The sequence below is a fragment of the Setaria viridis genome, chromosome 5 (genome assembly GCF_005286985.2).
Source record: "Setaria viridis chromosome 5, Setaria_viridis_v4.0, whole genome shotgun sequence".
In the NCBI taxonomy this organism is placed as follows: domain Eukaryota; kingdom Viridiplantae; phylum Streptophyta; class Magnoliopsida; order Poales; family Poaceae; genus Setaria; species Setaria viridis.
In genome coordinates, this window is record NC_048267.2 from 42,949,638 (window position 1) to 42,968,790 (window position 19,153).

Consider the following 19,153-nt stretch of genomic DNA (forward strand, 5'->3'; position numbering starts at 1 on the left):
ACCGCTGCATCAATTGTTAGTTTCATGATGAGGGAAACGATTAGCAAGCATATTTGGCCCTTTGACTAGACAAATCATGACTGATGCCGTAGTTTCAACTATGCTGGACTTGTAGTGCAGGGTTCAAGCCTCATTTGTTGTTGGTATCTATGTTCAGTTCTGTCAAAACGTGCATGCTAGATTGCTAACCGTGTGAAAATTATGTGGTGGTGGCGTGTCCGCTAAAGGATTGTATTATGCTGTGTTAACACATCTTGCAAGGGATGGTTCGCACTCGGATTTTTTTTTTTTTTTTTTTTTTTTGCAGTAAGGAAACGCTTGATTCAATGGACCAAAGTATTTGAATGCTTCTTTCGTGCCAGATTTGCCCTCTTTTGGAGGTTTGGGTTTAAGTTCATGTTTGGTTTCTAAAGACTATGCTAAAGGGAGACTGGGAGGGAAGTGAACTTTGTGCTTTCGCACTTCTTTGGTTGCTCTGTAACCAAATAAGTATGTTAGGAGTTTGATGACGGAAGTCTTTGGGGCTAATTGCCGACCTTCTCGTTTGACCAACATTGGATTTGGGCAAACCATTTTATAAAAAAGCAGTGCTACTTTTCACTCTGTTGCCCTTGCGGCGGCTACTTGCTGGGCTATTTGGATACGTGTTTTGTAAAGAAAAAAAAATCTCCTACTGAGATTACTGTTGTTTTATCTCTTAGGGGGTGTTTGGATCCCTGGGTTAAACTTTAGCTCCTGTCACATTCGAAATATACTAATTAGGAGTATTAAACATAAACTATTTACAAAACTCATTGCACATATGGAGGCTAAACGGCGAGATGAATCTATTAAGCCTAATTAGTCCATGATTTGATAATGTGCTACTACAGTAACTATTTGCTAATGATGGATTAATTAGGCTTAATAGATTCGTCTCGCCGTTTAGCTATTTGCTAATGATGGATTAATTAGGCTTAATAGATTCGTCTCGCCGTTTAGCCTCCATCTGTGTAATTAGTTTTATGATTAACTCATATTTAGTCTTCCTAATTAGCCTTCGAATATTTGATGTGACACGGACTAAACTTTAGTTCAGGATCCTGGATCCAAACACCCCTTACTAGGCAGGACTACAAAATCTAGAAAACCAAGAGCTGCTACCAGGTGGTGCCGAATGTACAGAAGTTCATCTGTTCATGTTTGGTTTGTGAAAAAAACATAAAAATATTTTGGTGGTTGCAATGGGGGAGTAGTGATATCATTTCCTCTCTTTTTTCCGGTATATTTGTTCAGTTGTAAAATGGATTATTGTCCATTGCAGGCACATGACGTGACTAGCGAGGCGCTGCAGAACCCAGCACTTGATTTGAAAACTTAGAGGGTGTTTGGATCTTTAGGTCAGACATGTCACATCGAATATTCGGAGATTAATTAGGAGGACTAAATATGAGCTAATTATAAAACTAATTACACAGATGGAGGCTCATTCCTAAGATGAATCTATTAAGCCTACTTAATCCATCATTAGCACATGTTTACTGCAGCACCACATTGGCAAATCACGGACTAATTAGACTTAATAGATTCATCTCGTAAATTAGCCTCCATTTGTGCAATTGGTTTCGTAATTAATCTATATTTAATACTCCTAATTAGTATCTAAATATTCGATTCGATGTGATAGGAATTTTAGGAATCTGCGCCTCATCTCGTACACCCGGATGCAGTATCGTGCACGCTCCAAAGCCCGATGGATCGGTCGCTGGATCAAGCAGAAGCAGCTCTCCAGAGCCTGACCTCGACAACAGCCGAGGCGAGGACGCAGACCGCGAGGAACACGCCGTAGAACGCGGAGGCCGCGGCGGCCTCGTGCGCGACGACGGACAGTCCGACGAAGACGTTGGCGACGGCGCAGGCCACCGCGGCGCGGCCGACGTAGTGGTGGTACCAGTTCCAGTACCGCCTCACCTTGGACCCCTTCCCTGGACGCGCCAGGAACGCCAGCACCTGCAGACAGCCGAAGACGAGCACGGCGACGCCGAGCGCCTGGTGGCGAACTGGAAGGCGAGGTAGAGGCGGGACGCGCGCGCCGCCAGGAGGGTGGTGCCCGGGAGCGTGTTTATACACTTGTATGTACAAGAGAGCATGAGGTGATTGACGACGTACGCGCACGATGAAGCCTTGGGAGGGCCAAGCGTCGAGGCAGGTGAGGTTGGAGGTGTCGAAGGGGATGAGGCGGCTGACGGCGGCGAGGCCGGGGCTGGAGGCGCACGAGTCGGCCGTCTGGGACCTCGCGACGGAGCTGATGGAGCAGGACAGTAGCAGCACGAGTAGCGCGCTGCTAATGCTGGCGCTGGAAGAACAAAAGACCTCGGCTTCATGTTCCTGTGTGCATCTGATCTCTCTCCTCTGGGCTCTGGCTGGCTGGCTGCTAGTGATGACTTGGTGAGGTTTGCTGTGGGCTGCGGCGGGCAGCTCGCAGGTTGATGGCTGTGGTTTCCTGGCGAAAACGGAGGTGTAGATTATACGGATCCGTTTGATTCGAACGTGAGACCTGTCGAAACGTAATTAAGCTTGCTTCGACGAATATGCATGCTCAGTAGACAACGCGTGGCAGTTGAGCCACGGTACCAGTTGGTGTAAGCTTTTTTTTTTTATAAACAGAGTAGAGTATCTATCATATACAGGCGTCTCGCAGTTGTCAACCATTAAAAGAACAATGCCGTTATTTTTTCCTGAAATCAGCGCTGAGTCGAAGAACTAAACCTGGACGTGGATAATTTTCACCACAACGAACCTATAATGCCCATTTCGTGATCTATGCAGTAGTTTAACCGGACTTCATTTTAAGTAGAAGAACGTTGTAGGCGCTTCATTTGGAAAACTGCAAAAACAGGAACGAGCAACTCGATCTGCATGCGGATTGTACAAGGCCCGCTCATGGTTTTACGAGGAAATCAAACGCAAGGTGCAATGATACAATAATATGCGCACATCACACGACAGAATTTTGTTTCAGGCAGGCAAAGAACATACGTGCTCTACCCCTGAAGATCTCCGTGACTGCTACACGGCGAGGTCGTTCGACACCGAAAGTGGTTGCTAGTGGAGTAAGACGGAGTAGGACGCCCGCGTGTAGCAGTCACACGCCCTAGCCTTACGGTACAGACTGGCAAGCGCACGAGATATATTATTTGCTGGTTTGATAAGACCTGGTCCGTGAGCGGCTGCCCGGCGAGCTGGAACGCGAGGTGGAGGCGGGACCCCTTGGGCACGACGGTCGGCGCCGCGCGCGAGCGCCAGCTTGCCCTGGTCCGGCGGGCACGACCTGGAGCTCGTCCCTGCGAGGTAGTACTGCCTCGCGGAGCCCGCGACGCCGCCGGCCGCCACCCACCCGACCACCGCGCTGCTCCCCACCATCCGCCCCGTCGGCGAGAAGCCGATGGAGATGTACCCGCCGTTGTCCGGCGCCGACAGCACGAAGCTCCACACGTTGCTCCCCTGCGCCGCCGCCTTGCCGAACTGCGCGCATGCCAAGAAGCCGCCGCCGTGCCCGGCCGACGAGCATTAACGTAACGCTATACGTGAAAATTTGAGACCAACGAGGTGTTACCGTTTAACACCTGTCACATCGGATGTTTATATACTAATTAGGAGTATTAAATATAGGCTAATTATAAAACTAATTGTACAGATGGAGTGTAATTCGCGAGACAAATCTATTAAGCTAATTAGTCCATGATTTGATAATGTGGTGCTACAGTAACCATTTGCTAATGATGGATTAATTAGGCTTAATAGATTCGTCTCGCGAATTAGCACAGGGTTCTGCAATTAGTTTTATAATTAACTCATGTTTAGTTCTCCTAATTAGCATCCGAACATCCGATGTGACACTGTTAAAGTTTAACACCTCGTACCAAACAACCCCTAATATATCCATTAACGCTGAGCGCTTACTCTTAGGATGAAATCTTGCGAGGGCCATGCTTCGAAGCAGGCGAGGCCGGTGGTGTTGAAGGGGACGAGCCTGAGGCCGTTGCTGCACGAGTCCGCCGCGCTCTGCGAGCTCACCGAGGGCGGGTACAAACTGACGAAGCAGAGAGCCACGACGACCGGGAGAGAGCGTGGCGTGGTTCGCTGCTCTCGTGGTTCTGGCCATGGCGCGCGCGTGCACGGAGGGTGAACGCGAGGTCGTCGATTGATTTCGCGAGCTTCGTGGTGGTGAGACGATCGAGTGGAGTCGAAAGCTATGGGCGCCGTGGCCGGCGTGCCCAGCGAGTGTCTGGAATGATTTGCGAGGTGATGGCGCGTTTTAAATAAGCGATTGGCGTGTGTCCCGCCTTTGATAGAACATTGTTTATGCAGAGATTAGGAATGAGTTGGTGTGCATGGTGTACTAGAATATGTTGGCTTCTAGTTCTCTTCTGGAAATTAAATATGCTGCCTTCTGGTTGCTTTATTTCTTGCAGTTTCATTAGTCCTCTTTATTTTTTAAGCAAAAATCATTTCAAACTTTATCTTGACTTCATTTGCAAAATAAGTTCGTTACCAAAAAACGCAAATACATGGGCTGAAGCTTTGTTGATAAAAGCTCAAATCAACCCAGAAAACAGTTTTTTTGTTGTACAGTTGGACCGCATCAAATTCTCTCTTTTTATTGCTTTCAAAAAAAAACTTCTCTTTTTATTGGGCTTCTCCACAAATATTCCTTGGGCCGTGTGGGCCGTTCTAAGCTTCCACGGTCCATTCGACCCGACTCGACCCGAGATCGCTCTCTCTTCCCACCGCTTCTCTTCTCCACACGAACTCACCCTCGGAGATAGAGCGAATCGAAACACCAAGCAGAAAAAAAAGAAGGTAGTGAACAAAAAAAAAAAATCCCCCGCTTCGTTCTCGGCTAACCCCCCGCCCGAATCGATGGAGATTAGGGCTCCGCCGACGAGCCTGAGGCTCGCGCCGCCGCCGGCCTCCGCCAGCTTCCGCCGGACCGGCCTCAAGACCTCCTTTCTCAACGGCCGCGGTGCGTCCCCCCGAATTCGTACCCCCACTTCCCCGTCTTATCCGTGCTCGCGGTAGAGGTTTGTGCATGATGTTTTCGTTTGCGCATTCGATTAGCGTGCTCCAATGTTTATTTGGTGGCTTGGGCCATGCTTGGTCGATAGCCACACTTTGCAGTGCCAAACTTGAGAGTTTGTAGTTCGTCATGCTGTTGTTGATTCAGTGCCAACAGTTGGAGCGTTGTGGTCACTGCCTTTGCTTGCCCCTATTGTGTACTCACGTCCTTTTCCATGATGGTGTTAAGTAGCTCGTTGCAACAGACCATTATGTGGTGGAGGTTGCAATGTTAGGTCTGTGTAAAGCCCAACTTGTTTGCACCATTATCGAAAAAATGAGCATAAAACTATGATTTCAGTTTCAGTTGGTTATGTTTAAACTTTGAAACACATCATTTCTTGATTAAATGGTATCCTATTTTCTCTATCTGCAGAACTAAATGAGTCCTAGTGATTTGTAAATGACCCTGGTTTTAGATGCAGATTGAATTGAAGTATGTATCATCAAACTAAATGTGTTGGGGAATGCTGATTGGAGCTCTAATCATGTTTATCAATGCTAGTACAGTATGTACCACGCTTCGGGGCCTGCCCTCCCTTTTTATCTAGAGTTCCCTGAAATATGCTATCCCATAAACTTAAAAAACATAAACGGCCTCCAATAATCTTTCATTGTGTGAGATGGCAGCTTGGCGAAACCATTGTTTGACGATTATGGAAACATCTTAGAATTTCAGAAAATATGATTTTCTTTCTTCCAGTCAATGTTCTCGATGCACATGGTAATACAGATATTGGATGGCATGTTGTTGCATTACTGTCAGTAATGCTAGCCATTATGCTTCATTTGAGAGCAATAGTAAAAAGATGCTAGAGTATAATATGGCGATGAGCTACAAGCCATGTTGACAACTTCTAATTTACCTATTTCTTGCTCTGCAGTTTCACTTAGAGTTGTGCACATACGACAATCAAACGTCAGCAGATTTAAGTGCAATGCCAACCTCTTTGATAGACTATCTAGGGTTGTCAAGGTGAGTGGTATCGTTTCCTTCATTATGTCATCAATAGATTTTTTTTCTTCTGCTTCTGATTATCTAAAGCACTTGGCTCTCTGGTTTGTCTAGTCCTATGCAAATGCTGTTTTAAGCACATTTGAAGACCCTGAGAAGATACTAGATCAGGCGGTTCTCGAGATGAATGATGATTTAACAAAGATGCGTCAAGCCACTGCTCAGGTTTGTTCTGATTGTAGTCAATCATAAATTTCATCATTGACAGCACATGCTCTTAATTTTTGTTGTGCCTTTTCTCCATTTGTGTTTGCCCTGTCATCCTTGACATAGGGCTTGGGGGGTGCCTCTGCGCGCTTGGGGGCTGTCAGAGGTTAACCCCCATGTTTTATTTGTACTTAAACTTCTTTCCTTCTATAATGAAAGGCAGAGCTCTTCTCTCCTTCTATAATGAAAGGCGGAGCTCCTGCCATATTGCTTCAAAAAAAAGCACATGCTCTTAATTTCCATTAGTATCTTAATGCTTCCTTTTCAACTACTTTCTGTTCTATTGCCATTCCTGTTCCCTAATATTTTGTCAGTTAGCTGCTTCTTATATTTGTTGCTCACTGTGCATTCACAAAATGAAAATCTGGTTCTCTATACTTGTTCTATTGCACTCTCCTGCTGACATGGATTGTGGTTTTGGAAGGTCTTGGCATCTCAAAAGCGGCTTGAGAACAAATACAAAGCTGCTGAACAAGCTTCCAATGATTGGTAATATTATGGTTAATTGCAAGCAAACGTTGGGTTCTGCCATCTGGTTGCTTTACTGTAAATTGTTTACATTTTTATGAAAAATGTAGGTATCGGAGGGCTCAACTTGCTCTTCAAAAGGGGGATGAGGATCTTGCCCGTGAAGCCCTTAAGCGGCGTAAATCATATGCTGTATGTATCATCTAAATCTAGAGTTATGGTTCAATGTCTGCTTTGTCATACTGTTTAACTGCAACTTAGTTTTTACCTTTTAATCGTGTCACATGGATGTTGTGCAAAGTGTTTTGCTGGCTTTTTATCGCGCTGTTTGGCAATAACGTGTCTGCAACATATACTCTTATATTACAAGTACCATATATTAACTTTACATATCAAATTCCTGATACACTTCTATTATTATTGTTATTATTTGCTTAGGATAATGCAAGCTCCTTAAGGGCCCAGCTTGATCAGCAGAAGGGTGTTGTTGAAAATTTGATTTCAAATACCAAGGTGAGCTTATTAGCCTTTACTGCAATCTTGATTTTGTGTCAGTATTATTTGTCTATTTGATTGGATCAACGTGGCACAAATGGTGAAAGGTGCTTATTTCACTTTTTTTAATCATGAGATTATCTTTACTGACCCGTTGAGTATGCCATTGTGCAGCTTCTTGAGAGCAAGATAGCAGAGGCCAAGCAGAAAAAGGATACCCTAAAGGCCCGTGCTCAATCAGCCAAGTATGCATTTATCATTTACTAATTATTATTTCGTTCCTGTGTATTATGGATGCACTGAGATTTTCCCCCCTTCAGGACGGCAACAAAAGTGAGTGAAATGTTGGGTAATGTAAATACAAGCAGTGCCCTTTCAGCATTTGAGAAAATGGAGGAAAAAGGTATTATCTCCTTGACTATTACTTACTCAACCTGTTTTCACTGTGGGTGTGCTGGCACTGGTTCCTGTTGAGGCCAGAGACACGTTATGTGTCAAATGTAGATTAAAACTGCAAGAGTTCAAGCAATGAAAATACTGTCAAGTAGTTAACATCAATACCCTGTAGTGGTTTCGGAGCATATCCAATGTACAGCTAAAGGCTTCCATAACTTAGCAGCAAAAAAATCATTACCCTGTTAGCCACCAAATATTCTAAGTACACCATATCAGCTAAATTTTAGGAGACAATGTAAATTATTGGCAGCTACACTGTCAAAGTTCACCAAGATGACACATGCATTTTTGTTGCCTTTTGAACATATTCTCATTTTCCATAGCAAGATTTTTATTGGTATATTCCAGAATATGTCACTATTTATAATCTTGGCAAAGTACAACTATCTCATCTTCTTGCATGGTTGCATTGCATGTGTTGACTTTTTAAGGTTACACACCTGCTTTTAAGTTGAGGAATGACATCGACCTCTACCTTTTCTTCCTGGCCAAGTTAATTTGCAATGAGTGATACCTCATGAGAAACGATTTGAATCTTTGGTTCATAAAAATAATTGCAAATTCCGTGCTGTTAGTTATGGCGATGGAGTCCCAAGCAGAGGCACTTGGTCAGTTAGCAACCGATGATCTAGAAGGAAAGGTAAAATTGGATGTCATGAAGTGATCATTATTAATTCTATTGTAGTAATCACATATTCTTATCACTATTTATTTGTACACAGTTTGCATTGCTGGAGACTTCATCTGTTGATGATGATCTTGCGCAAATGAAAAGAGAACTATCCGGAAGTTCATCGGTACGTATTTTTATTGGATGCTCAGATTATCAGTCGGTAACAAAATTTCAAGCTAATGATATATTTCCCATTGATTTTTGTCTGTTTTGTCTTGCGCATGATAATGAAATGTGATCTACTTTGATGTATATGAGACATAGGACATACAAAAGTTGTTGTTCAGCATACTTATGGGCCCCTCTAAAAAGTATTGATGTTTTCTCATTTCATTTTCTATAATCTCAATTAATCTTCAGCTTTAAAAGTTGTTTCTGCCGTGTTCATCATACTGACATAAATTTGTACCTAGTATATCATGCCATACTGTTGAACAAAACCTGCAACTTGACATTATGTCTGTTGATTTTCATCCTCGGAACAAGCTAAGTGAATAATTCATTACCATAGAGCACCAACTTCTTTCTGTGTGTTTTTGGTTTTCCTTTTTCCTTCTTACAAACATTTATTTGTGTCAACTACAGAAAGGGGAGCTTCCTCCGGGTAGAACAGCAGTGAGCAACTCAGGTGCGGCTCGCCCTTTCCCCGACCTAGAGATCGAGAGTGAGCTAAATGAGCTGCGGAGGAGGGCCAAAGAGTACTAGATTCCACCACTCGTGTCGATTCAGCAGGCCTGACAAAAATCTCGCCCCCCAGAATATAGTATAGCCGCAGATTTCTCCAATGCGCCATTGAAACTCCAGTGCACCTTGTTTGTTAACGAGTACGGAATGTTGCAAAATTCTCGGCATTACCCCCTACCCCTGCGAGTGACATTTGTACAGTTATCCATAAATTGTTGTAAATCACTGCTCGCCCTAGAGCCTTTTTTGCACACACAATATATAAATTCGAAAGTCTGAAGTTTCCACTCGTATGGTTTTGACCCCCGCTGCTGGTGTCGTAACATGCGTTGAGACTCTTACAAGTCTTCATTCTTCAAGCCGATCGAAGTTTCCTCGCAGTGGTCCAAGTCAGTACTCGGGTGCGACTGGTCCGCTGTTCATGTTAAACGATGGTTTCAGTGCCATTTCTGATGGTTCAGTCGCATGACCGGAAGTTTGTCGGAAAGTGCTGTATCAAACTTTCTGCTATGTTGATCGTGCCGGTCGTACTCTTTTGTCTTGAATTAGCATCTTGATTCGTACTTTGGCAGGACAAATTCTGCATCGCATGGACTTTGAATGTCGCACCCGTGGTACATGCTTTTGTTCCTGCGCCCTTGCTTGTACGCATTGTTGCCATTCGGTCAGAGAGTTCCTCGTTTTTTTATAAAAAAGAAAAGAAAAGAAAAGAGCTTCAGCTCTAATGTCAAACTTAAGAGGCTTCATAAGCGATGACGTTTTGCTGACGCGCACTAGCTCCTTTCCGTTGCACAGTTGGTGCCTGTGCCACTGTACACGACTTGGAGAAGGAATTAGGAGAAGAGTCAGCAGGGTGGGCAAGCTCAACGCTGGCGTGTCAACCCAACCGAGCTCCTCCGGCTGCCTGTGAATTCAACCGTCTTGACTTTCCAACGCTGCCTACTGCCTCGCCCGTGCCGTGCGTTGGGAACCGGGAGCACGTTTGCGTGCGTGCGCCCGTGTTGGACTTTGAGACGCCGACGCCGCGGTCTCAGCTCTCCACTCTCCACCACCCCAACCGTCTCCACGTACTGCACCGGTTCCGCTTCGGGTTCCCATCAGGCGGCTGTGCCCCGGGCGGGCGGCGCTGGCGCACCAACCTGGCCGGCCGGCCGCTGCACCGGCCTGAAAACCCCAGTGCCGCCCGACGCCCGTGAGGGGATCACCGAAAATTCGGGCGGTGGCCCGCGGCCTCGTGGCAGCGAGCGTGGCAAACCCTTGACCTTTTCTCTGGTCCAACGAACGCATCAGTGCAGTGCTGGCCGTGGGGAGAAAAGAAGGAAAAAAAAATCAATTCGATCTCATCGTGGAGTTGATTTCTTGACCGGTTCTTGGTTCCCTGCAGCCAGCAGCAGCACTGAATAAACGAGTCAGCATTCCTGCACGAAGAATTCAACCTAGTTGGCTGCAAAGCGGAGACGTGGTGCCGTGCAGGGAAGAAAAAGAAAAGCCCGGCCGGCGACCCGGCACATACCAGGCACGTACGTGCCCCGGAGTGGCACGCCCTATATAAACGCGCAGCGGCCTCTGCCGGTGTGTGTCCACCCACAGCACAGAGCCAAGCAGAGAAGAGCGCGGCGCACGCGTAGCTTGTTCGTCGTCGTGAAGGAGCCTGAGAGACACACGTACAGCGAGGCAGCAAGCTAGCCATGGGCCACCGTGGGCTGTCGCTCGTCACCGTCGTGCTGCTCGCGGCGGTCGTGGCGCTGAGCCTGGCGGCGCGGTGCGCGGACGCGGCGAGGCCCGTGCCGCCGAGCCCGGCGGCGGGCGCGGGGTCGGCGTACGACGCGGTGGTGTCGGCGCTCATGGAGATGCTGCCCCAGGGGCCCAGCGGGGGAGGCGCCGGCCACTGAGCCGGCCCGCGGACGGCGGCGTGCGCGTAGCCGCGTAGCGCAGTAAGCCTGCGGTTTTCACGAAAGGGTGAAGCCTGCAGCTAGCTGCTCTGTAGTTAGGGACTAGTAGACTGTACCCGGCCTGTGGTTTCACAGAAATTCTTCAAGTTCTTTGGTTTCCTGTTCACAACACCATTTTTGTTTTCTTGCTTTGAACCTCCTCTGGTTGGTTCTGAAGAGATGTAAATACATCATATAGATAAAAGCTACTCCTTGTTACTGCATGGTTCAGTTTTGTCCGACATATCCCTAGCTGCTCTTGTGTATGGTTTCGGCCATTTTTTTTTGGCTTGGTCTCAGCAATTAGCAGGCTTCGATGATGGATGAGAGAGCTTTGTTTGTGGTATTAGGTAGGCCTGGACTTTGGCGACGAATTGTAGTCCTTTTTAAGTGGTGTTCCTGGCCAACTCGTCATTCTGAGTTCAGATAGTCCTCTGCAACAGGATTACTGAAGAAATATCATAACCAAACCCATTTCTCAACGACCAAATCAGCTATTTCGCCGAACACGGCGTTAGGATCTGTAGTGGTAGATGGATCGGCACCACTAGTCTTTCTTTTTGACTTGCAGCCGTGCAAATCTGCAGGACGCGGTGTCTGTCGCCAACCAAACTACGATGATGCTGGCTTATCTGGACATTTGACTCGAGCTACCCCGTGGTTGAAAACTTGAAGAACAAGCTCTGCGTTACTGCGTGCGTGCGCTCCGAATTTCTAGGCACGAGTTCACGGCCACGACTAGGACGAACTATGCTTTGAAAACTCCAGGTCCAGGACGACGCAGGAAAAATCTGAAGCAATAGCACCTCTAGCTCCAAAGCGAAACGAGAAGGCAGCAGATGCTAACTTGGTGCAGAAATGAACTGCGGCCCAGCAAATCAGTGGCAGGCATGTGCGTCCAAGGCCCATTTGAAGCAGAAACCGCAGCCCAAATAAGAACACACGAAGGAGGCACCTGAATGGATGGATGGATGGATGGATGGATGGAGAGGCAGAGTTCAGTTCCACCAGTTTCAGAGAGGAAAGCTTTGCCCAGCTGCCTGCATGGAGCCATGGATTCAGATTGCACGAGCGAGAAGCCGAGGGCAGGGTAGCTTGCTTGCGTTTCGGCCATTGATCTGTCGCCCGCAGCTGAAGCAGTGGAAGGCTGAAAGGCCAGCGCCCATTCATCGCGTCCTCCGATCACTTCTTCATGTGCATGGCTGCGTGCTGTGCACATGCCACATGGGGAGCCTGAGCTCGCATCCCTGCCAAGCCTGCGTGCTACGTTCATCTGCTCACCTTTGATTGTCCCAGCCTGGAGCGCACAACACCCACAGTTTCTACAACAGTACCTGCACCTACTGTTGGAATCGCTGTAATTCGGGAATTCTGAAGTCTGAACCCTACTCACCGACAGGTCTTAGAATAAGTTTTTTTTTTTAAACGAGTCTTGGAATAAGGTTTGGAGTCTGGAGATGCAGGTTCAGTCCATGGAACACCTGAAACAGCACGCAATCCTTTTAGACCTCAACGTTAGGTGAGATAAAAACTTACCAGACGATGTAGCTTGAATCGCATGAACCCTACCTAAAGGGACAAAAAACTTAAAATAGCCGGTTCAGCTTTCCAGTGCTTCAGATATAATTAAAAACCACATATCGAATTAAATTGAACAAGTGGTAGCTCTTTCAAATAATCAATTTTCAGAAGCAAGCAGAAAAGGTGCCCAACTTACTCCAAAACAAAACGAGGGGGCGATGGATGTATGGCCTAGAAGCAACGTCGGAGGTGACAGCTCCAACTCCAACAGGAGCCAAATAGTCGCCGAGATGAGGACAGAAATGACAATGAGTAGGGCCATGGCCGTGTGGCCTACATGTGTTGTTAGGAGCAACTCCCAGCACTAAGCCGCGCCCTGATTTCGACCAGGGACCCAACTAGCTCGCTAGGCATCCATCTTATGAGATGTGTGTTTAAGTTGCGCTTGATCTCTGGAGTACCTTGCAAGCAAGAACTCCATTGTTGTCAGCCTCCTCGGCGCTTAAGCCACTCAATCCCATTCATTCCCCCTTCTTTTACAACACGTTCCACTCATATATTGGCATATTGCATAGGGAGAGATCATGGCAACCATCGATGGATAGAGTAGATTAGAGATGTTGCTTCTGCAGTTTGGTTAGTTTTACTGCAGTTACTGAATACTGATGCAGTTAAGAAACAGTGTTGTCATATTGTTATACCATTCGGGGCATTGTTTATTGCTATAATCTCTTTCTTCGAAAACACTTGATGAGCTGGGACTTTTACCTCTATTTTCGTTTGTAGCGTGTTTTTAAAAAAAAACATCTAACAGATTTATACGGTTACGAAATTACTTTGCAAGACAAAACAACATATGAGTTTTGTGTTCTGAAACTTGGAAATCGCTGGCAATCACATTTTCAAAAGTCTAACAGAAAAGTTAAAAATGTCAGTGTTTTATAACTGGATGGAGTATTGTACTATTGTTCAGTGCATGGATAGAAGCTGCACGGGCAAGGATGTTGGCGCACAGAAGATGCTCGGTGGTTGTTGATCGTAACTTCATTGACAAAATGCTGTTTGTCAGGATGACAGTTGTAAGTGAATCATCATGCCGGTTCAGAGGATTCATCCTCAAGCAAGTGCGTGAGCAATGACATAGACATCAAGTTACCAGCTGATGACTGGCTGCTATATAGGATACTGTAGCGTAGGGTAGTTACAGATAAGCTCCCGATTTAACCAACAACCAGCACGATCATGACAGCATCATTGCCCATGTTAAAACATTGCAAAAATGAATCACTACCATAATTATTATCTGTCGAAAAGCATGTTATTTCTTCTAAATTCTGCAGTTGAGTGCGATGCACTGTAACAGCTGAACAGGGACTGTTAGAGAGAGGCAAGCACTGAAGCACATCTGTCAGACTAGCCATGAATTTAATCTGAATTTCGAAGTCCAGACTGATATTCGTGAACCAAGCAAAGCATCACCAAAATAAATTCATGTACGTATTCAGAATCTACTCGTAGTTCAGTAGACCAATGACAGTGAAACATACCTGCTACTATAACCTATTATAACTTCTTGTAGACTCCCAGAATATATTGGATATTCTTTCAACCAATCAGGTTGCAGCCTTCCAGGTCTGTGTACAACTGCACAAGCCATGTTGTACAACTACAAGTATACATCACACATGGCAGAGGGTCCCAAAAGGACATGTTTGAAGTACCACAAAGGCAAGGCAAGGCAGAAACAGAACAGTGCCCCTCAAGTCCTCCCTGCAGTTGCAGAAAAAAATGCTGCCTTTTGAGTCTTGGCAATCAAGCAAGGTTGGTCGGGTGTCATCGAGTGGGAAAGTAGGCGCTCCCATCCACCACAAATCCGCAAAGAGATCTATAAGACGGGCCTCTCGCGGCCTGCAGAGAGTTCGGAGGAAAAAGGCGATGGCGAGGTGCGGTCCGCCGATGCCTGCATGAGCTGAAACAGCCGAAGGCTAGAGCGAGAATGGGTGCGGGAATGTCGTGAGCTTGTGAAGATTTCAGGTAGCATTAGGGAATTATATTGCTGGGAGGGGTGCGCTGCAACTCCGTTGCAGACTGGCAGTGTGAGTTCGATCGTGGAGAGGCTCTGCAATTGTAAACTCAAGGTATGCACCTGTGCCTCACACCCTTCTCCCATTTTTCAGTTTCGATCATGAGATGGTCCCTGCCGTGTTGCACTGTCTATATGTAAATCATGCTGCGTTTTCTGCACATTGCACGATTATTCTAAGCATCAAGTTCAAGCGTGAGATTAAACCATGGAACTTGTCTGCCAAAGCAAAGCGGATAATGCTGTTAGCAGTTGAAGTTCTCCTGAAAATCTTGAAAGGCATAAAAGTACTTTGTCAAATCTCATTCATAAGGATTACCACATATTTGAAGTTCAGCCTGCAATGGTATTTTCTGTTCACAAGCTCGTTATTAGACCGACTACAGATTCACAGTATGTTCCTGTAGTGCTACTGCTTTAATTAAGTTGCTGTGTTTCAAGTCATTTCTAGAACTCAGTTAAAGGTTCACAAGAGAGTGAGCCACGCATGTAAAATTCTACAGCGCTTTGCTTTCTACATCTTCAGACAAAAACCTTTTTTATTTGACACAAAACAGGGGAAAAAAGAAGAGAAATATTTCATCATAATTCAGAACCAAACATCTTCCTCTTGGCCTTGTTAATGAAATTACACAGGCATCTTGAAGGGAGAAATGTTAAAGGGCTTTAACAAGGAGAAATGTTAACGAGATGGGCAAGAAAGGAAGCTGGTTTACCGCACTCAAGAAGGCCTTTACCCCCAGCCCCAAGGAGAAGCCAACAAACGTAAGTTGCTACCCAAAACTCATTATATGAATGCTTTTAGAGATTGCTTAGGTTATACTTCAAAGCAAATTTGTCACGATGCATCCCTATTCCCTAGCTAACTGTTTGGCTGTCTGCGTAAATTTCAACTAACAAAAATTAAAGGAACAGAAAAGAGTACTACGGTGGGTAGTGAACAGTGATGTGCTGACACGGCCAATGGCGTGCAGGTGCATCAGCTGGTAGCGCAGTACCCGCCGGCGCACGGGCACGCGAGGGAGAAGAAGCGATGGGGCAGCTTCGGGCGGCCGCGGTCGCACGCGGAGCCGGCGTCGCCGGCAGCGGGCGCGCTGATCAACATCCCGCTGTACCGCGAGCCGAGCAGCATCGAAAAGATCCTCGGCGACGCGGAGATGGACCAGCAGCGCCAGTACTATGCCGCCACCAGGGCGCAGTACCAGATCACGCCGGCCAGGCCCACCACAACCGCCGTCGCCGCTAGCGCCGCCGCGCCGCTGCCACAGCCGGTGGCAGCAGCGCGTGAGCGGGAGCGCGAGCGCGGCAGAGAGGACAAGCCGGCCGCCGTGGTGCTCCCGCTGCCCCCGCCGTCCCCGCCGCCGCTGATCAGGCGATTCGACCATGACCGGGAGCAGCAGCAGAAGCTCCAGCAGCTGCAGCAGCAGAGCCGTGCCGAGACGGAGTGGCGCCAGCCGCAGCCGCGGCGGCACCGCGCGGCGAGGCAGCGCGCCGCGCCGCCGGACCGCGCGCGCGCCGCGGCCGTGGCGATCCAGGCCGCGTTCCGGGGCTACATGGCAAGTCCATTTTCTTCCACCGCCTAGCTTCGCTGCTCGAACGCGTTCGCTCGCCGCCGTCGTGTCTAATTTGCGTTATTGTTGTTCGGTGATGGCGGCGGTGGGTGCAGGCGCGGCGGAACTACCGGTCGCTGCGCGGGCTAATCCGGCTGCAGGGCGTGATGCGGGGCGCCAGCGTGCGGCGGCAGACGGCGCAGGCGATGCGGTGCATGCAGACGCTGGTGCGCGTGCAGGCGCAGGTGCGCGCCAGCCGCGTCGACGCCATGGAGCGGCGCAACCGGCAGCACCACGGCGCCATGCTCCGGGACGGCGGCAGGTGGCGTGCCGGCTCGCAGGACGGCGGCATCTGGGACGACAGCCGGCTGACGCGGGAGGAGGCGGACGCGCGGACGAAGCGGAAGGTGGAGGCCGTGATCAAGCGCGAGAGGGCCCTCGCCTACGCCTACTCGCATCAGGTACCTTCGACCCAAACACGTAGTCCACTCTCATTCTCATCTCAGCCATGGATCGAAAAGCCGCGAGCTTGATTGGCCACCTAAAAGCAGAAAAAAAATGGTGCGCCGTCGCTGTTGGGCAGGTGTTGGGGTTGAGATTGTCGCTCCTCCACTTTGTCATCTCATCTCGCACGAACTGACGGAGACTGACGCGCTGTTTGTTTGTTGTTGCCCTGTCGTGTCGGGTGTCGGCGGCGGCAGCTGCTGAAGGCGACTCCGATGGCGGCCCACGCGATCCTGGCGGACCTGCAGTCGGGCCGGAGCCCCTGGTGGTGGACGCCCATCGAGCGCCGCCACGAACCGGAGGGGGCCTACTACCGCCCCGTGGATCCCGTCAGCAAGCCCCGGCCGGCTCTCTCCATCGCCCACCGCGAGATGACGACGCCGACGATGGCGATGACGGCGGCGACGACGCCGGCGCGGTCGGTGGTCTCGGCCTACTCCAAGCCGAGGTCCGCGAGGCCCTCCAAGGGGGCGGGAGCGGCCCCGCCGCCGTTGAGCCACGCGGGGAGCATGAGCATCCGCGACGACGAGAGCCTGACGAGCTGCCCGGCGTTCGGCGTCGGCGGCGTGCCCAACTACATGACGCCGACGCTGTCGGCCTCCGCTAAGGCGCGGGCGCGGGCGCAGCTGCTGCTGCAGCAGCAGCAGCAGAAGGCGGCCCAGGAGAAGCCCAGGTTCTCGTTCGGGCTGGGCCAGAGCATCGGGAGCTGGGCCAAGAGCCCGTTCTGGAAGGCGCCGTCGTCGTCGCGGGTGGGCACGCCGGCGGCGTCGGTGGCCGGCGGCGGGCGGCACCGGCGGTCGATCAGCGGGCTCAGCGTGGACTCCACCGTGTCCATGCCGGCCGGGCTCGGCAGGAGACCCATCAAGTAGATACGTGTCGTGTCGACTCGCGCCGTGGGTTGCATCCTTCTTCCTCTCCATCTTTGAACTTGGGATTTGTACGTGATTGGTGGTGTGATTTGGTGTGGGTTTCAAATGCGTTTGGCGATTTCGCTGTGCTTTGCTACGACCTCTGGTTGCTGGCTCCTTTGTCTCGAGCCCTTTCGGTTTTTGAGGGGACAGTGAGCTGTGGTGTGTAAACTCGGCGACTCCATCGAACAAGCGTTCCATGCGTCAAGTACATTCATATACACTAGTCCATCAACCCGTGCGGGAGCACGGTATTTTTAGAAACTATTGTATTTAAAAATTATTTAGAAATTAAACTCCTAGCTAATAATCAAAATTGATTACCTACTACTCTCTTATTTTTTGAATACGTCAACATAATACTTATATAGATATGCACCTATCTTTGTCCAGTTGTGATTGATTTTTAATTAATAATTACTCTATGCACTTTTTCATCCATATTCATACTTTTTTCATTTTGCATCGCACCTTCAATCCTCCATACATTATGTTTAGCTTACAAATCAATATTTTTCATCGATTCCTCACGTACATGTATAAATGGTCTAAATGGTGATACTCATCATGTGTGTATACTTTAACTTAGTATTTTTATATTAACAATGACATAAATAGGTAATTTAGAATCATATATTAGTTTATTTTTTGATATTTTTGTATGATGCACATGAAGATAATTAGATTAAGATTTAGGTGTTTAATTTAGGTTATTTTTAATAACAACATACATGGGTAATATAGATAAAATTTTAGAATGACATTTTAAGTTATGCTTTTATAATAATATGTATTAGTAAATTGGATGAAAATTATTGAGTTACTTTAGATTATTTTTTATAATAGCTGAGCTTGATAATTTAGATATAGGTTTAAAGCTCATTTTTGAATATTTTCACAATGGTAGTGGTGGGTAACTTTTTAGAAAATATAATAGATCAATGGCTATGATTATTAGAGTTTACCAGATTAGTGTTTCATATTTTTGATTTTTATGAGAATTTGTCTCTTTTTTCTAACTTGTCTCGTGGGAACTAATGCAGAGTCTCCAATGGAAAAAAGGGACTACATTGCTAAAAAAATTACCATAAGCTACCTCTCGTTTGTTAAATATTCGAACACAATACTTATATAGATATATACTTATTATCTTCATCCAATTATGATAGATTTTAGTTAGTAATTACTCTATAATATTTTCATCCACATTTATAATATTTAACTTTTCACTTTGATCGCAGGTATGCGCTTGAATTTGTTTAATGAACCCTAAGTTTGCGATACAATTTTAACATAGAAATCTATATTCTCATCACTTCCTCTACATCTTTATAAATGGTGACACACATTATGCGTATAAACTTTAATTATTATATTATATACGAATAGTGCAATATATAGATGATTTACAATCATGTATTGCTGTATATTATTAATTAAGGTTATTTGATTCAAACGTAGGGTTATCATGTTATTTTTGATAATGGCATGTGTGGGTAATATAGATGCAAATTTAACGGGTTACTTTAAGTTTTTAAGTAATAGTGGTGGGCAATTTGGT

General features: G+C 47.2%; 3 protein-coding genes across 5 annotated transcripts; 2 read left to right on the forward strand and 1 right to left on the reverse strand.

The window, feature by feature from the left end:
* Positions 1-123: 123 nt before the first annotated feature.
* Positions 124-4,460, reverse strand: LOC117856564 (cytochrome b561 and DOMON domain-containing protein At3g07570). Its single transcript, XM_072294043.1, is given in 5 exon segments — positions 124-2,548; positions 3,028-3,273; positions 3,275-3,504; positions 3,943-4,325; positions 4,430-4,460. Coding segments are annotated over 5 exon segments (1,689 nt in total). The 3' UTR covers positions 124-1,749.
* Positions 4,461-4,795: 335 nt separating this feature from the next.
* On the forward strand, positions 4,796-9,388 carry LOC117858640 (membrane-associated protein VIPP1, chloroplastic). Its single transcript, XM_034741750.2, has 11 exons — positions 4,796-5,005; positions 5,982-6,073; positions 6,167-6,277; positions 6,744-6,808; positions 6,898-6,979; positions 7,226-7,300; positions 7,457-7,527; positions 7,603-7,685; positions 8,314-8,378; positions 8,461-8,535; positions 8,997-9,388. The coding sequence occupies exons 1-11, from the start codon at positions 4,903-4,905 to the stop codon at positions 9,114-9,116; spliced, it is 942 nt and encodes a 313-aa protein (XP_034597641.1). The 5' UTR covers positions 4,796-4,902; the 3' UTR covers positions 9,117-9,388.
* A 5,029-nt stretch (positions 9,389-14,417) lies between these two features.
* Positions 14,418-17,813, forward strand: LOC117854765 (protein IQ-DOMAIN 13). Of its 3 annotated transcripts, none has more exons than XM_034737007.2 (5): positions 14,418-14,685; positions 15,188-15,395; positions 15,605-16,186; positions 16,297-16,641; positions 16,882-17,813. In XM_034737007.2, the coding sequence occupies exons 2-5, from the start codon at positions 15,321-15,323 to the stop codon at positions 17,551-17,553; spliced, it is 1,674 nt and encodes a 557-aa protein (XP_034592898.1). In that variant the 5' UTR covers positions 14,418-14,685; positions 15,188-15,320; the 3' UTR covers positions 17,554-17,813. The 3 variants fall into 3 exon arrangements, with proteins under 3 accessions (XP_034592898.1, XP_034592899.1, XP_034592897.1); XM_034737008.2 differs by having other exon boundaries at positions 14,423-14,685; positions 15,278-15,395; XM_034737006.2 differs by having other exon boundaries at positions 14,436-14,685; positions 15,267-15,395.
* The last annotated feature ends 1,340 nt before the right edge of the window (positions 17,814-19,153 follow it).

Coding starts and splice junctions, on each gene's coding strand:
- LOC117854765 (XM_034737007.2), top strand. CDS start 15,321: ATGGGCAAGAAAGGAAGCTGGTTTACCGCACTCAAGAAGGCCTTTACC. Junction 15,396..15,604: donor CCAAGGAGAAGCCAACAAAC/GTAAGTTGCTAC, acceptor AATGGCGTGCAG/GTGCATCAGCTGGTAGCGCA. Junction 16,642..16,881: donor CCTACGCCTACTCGCATCAG/GTACCTTCGACC, acceptor CGGCGGCGGCAG/CTGCTGAAGGCGACTCCGAT.
- LOC117858640 (XM_034741750.2), top strand. CDS start 4,903: ATGGAGATTAGGGCTCCGCCGACGAGCCTGAGGCTCGCGCCGCCGCCG. Junction 7,301..7,456: donor ATTTGATTTCAAATACCAAG/GTGAGCTTATTA, acceptor GCCATTGTGCAG/CTTCTTGAGAGCAAGATAGC. Junction 7,528..7,602: donor GCCCGTGCTCAATCAGCCAA/GTATGCATTTAT, acceptor TCCCCCCTTCAG/GACGGCAACAAAAGTGAGTG.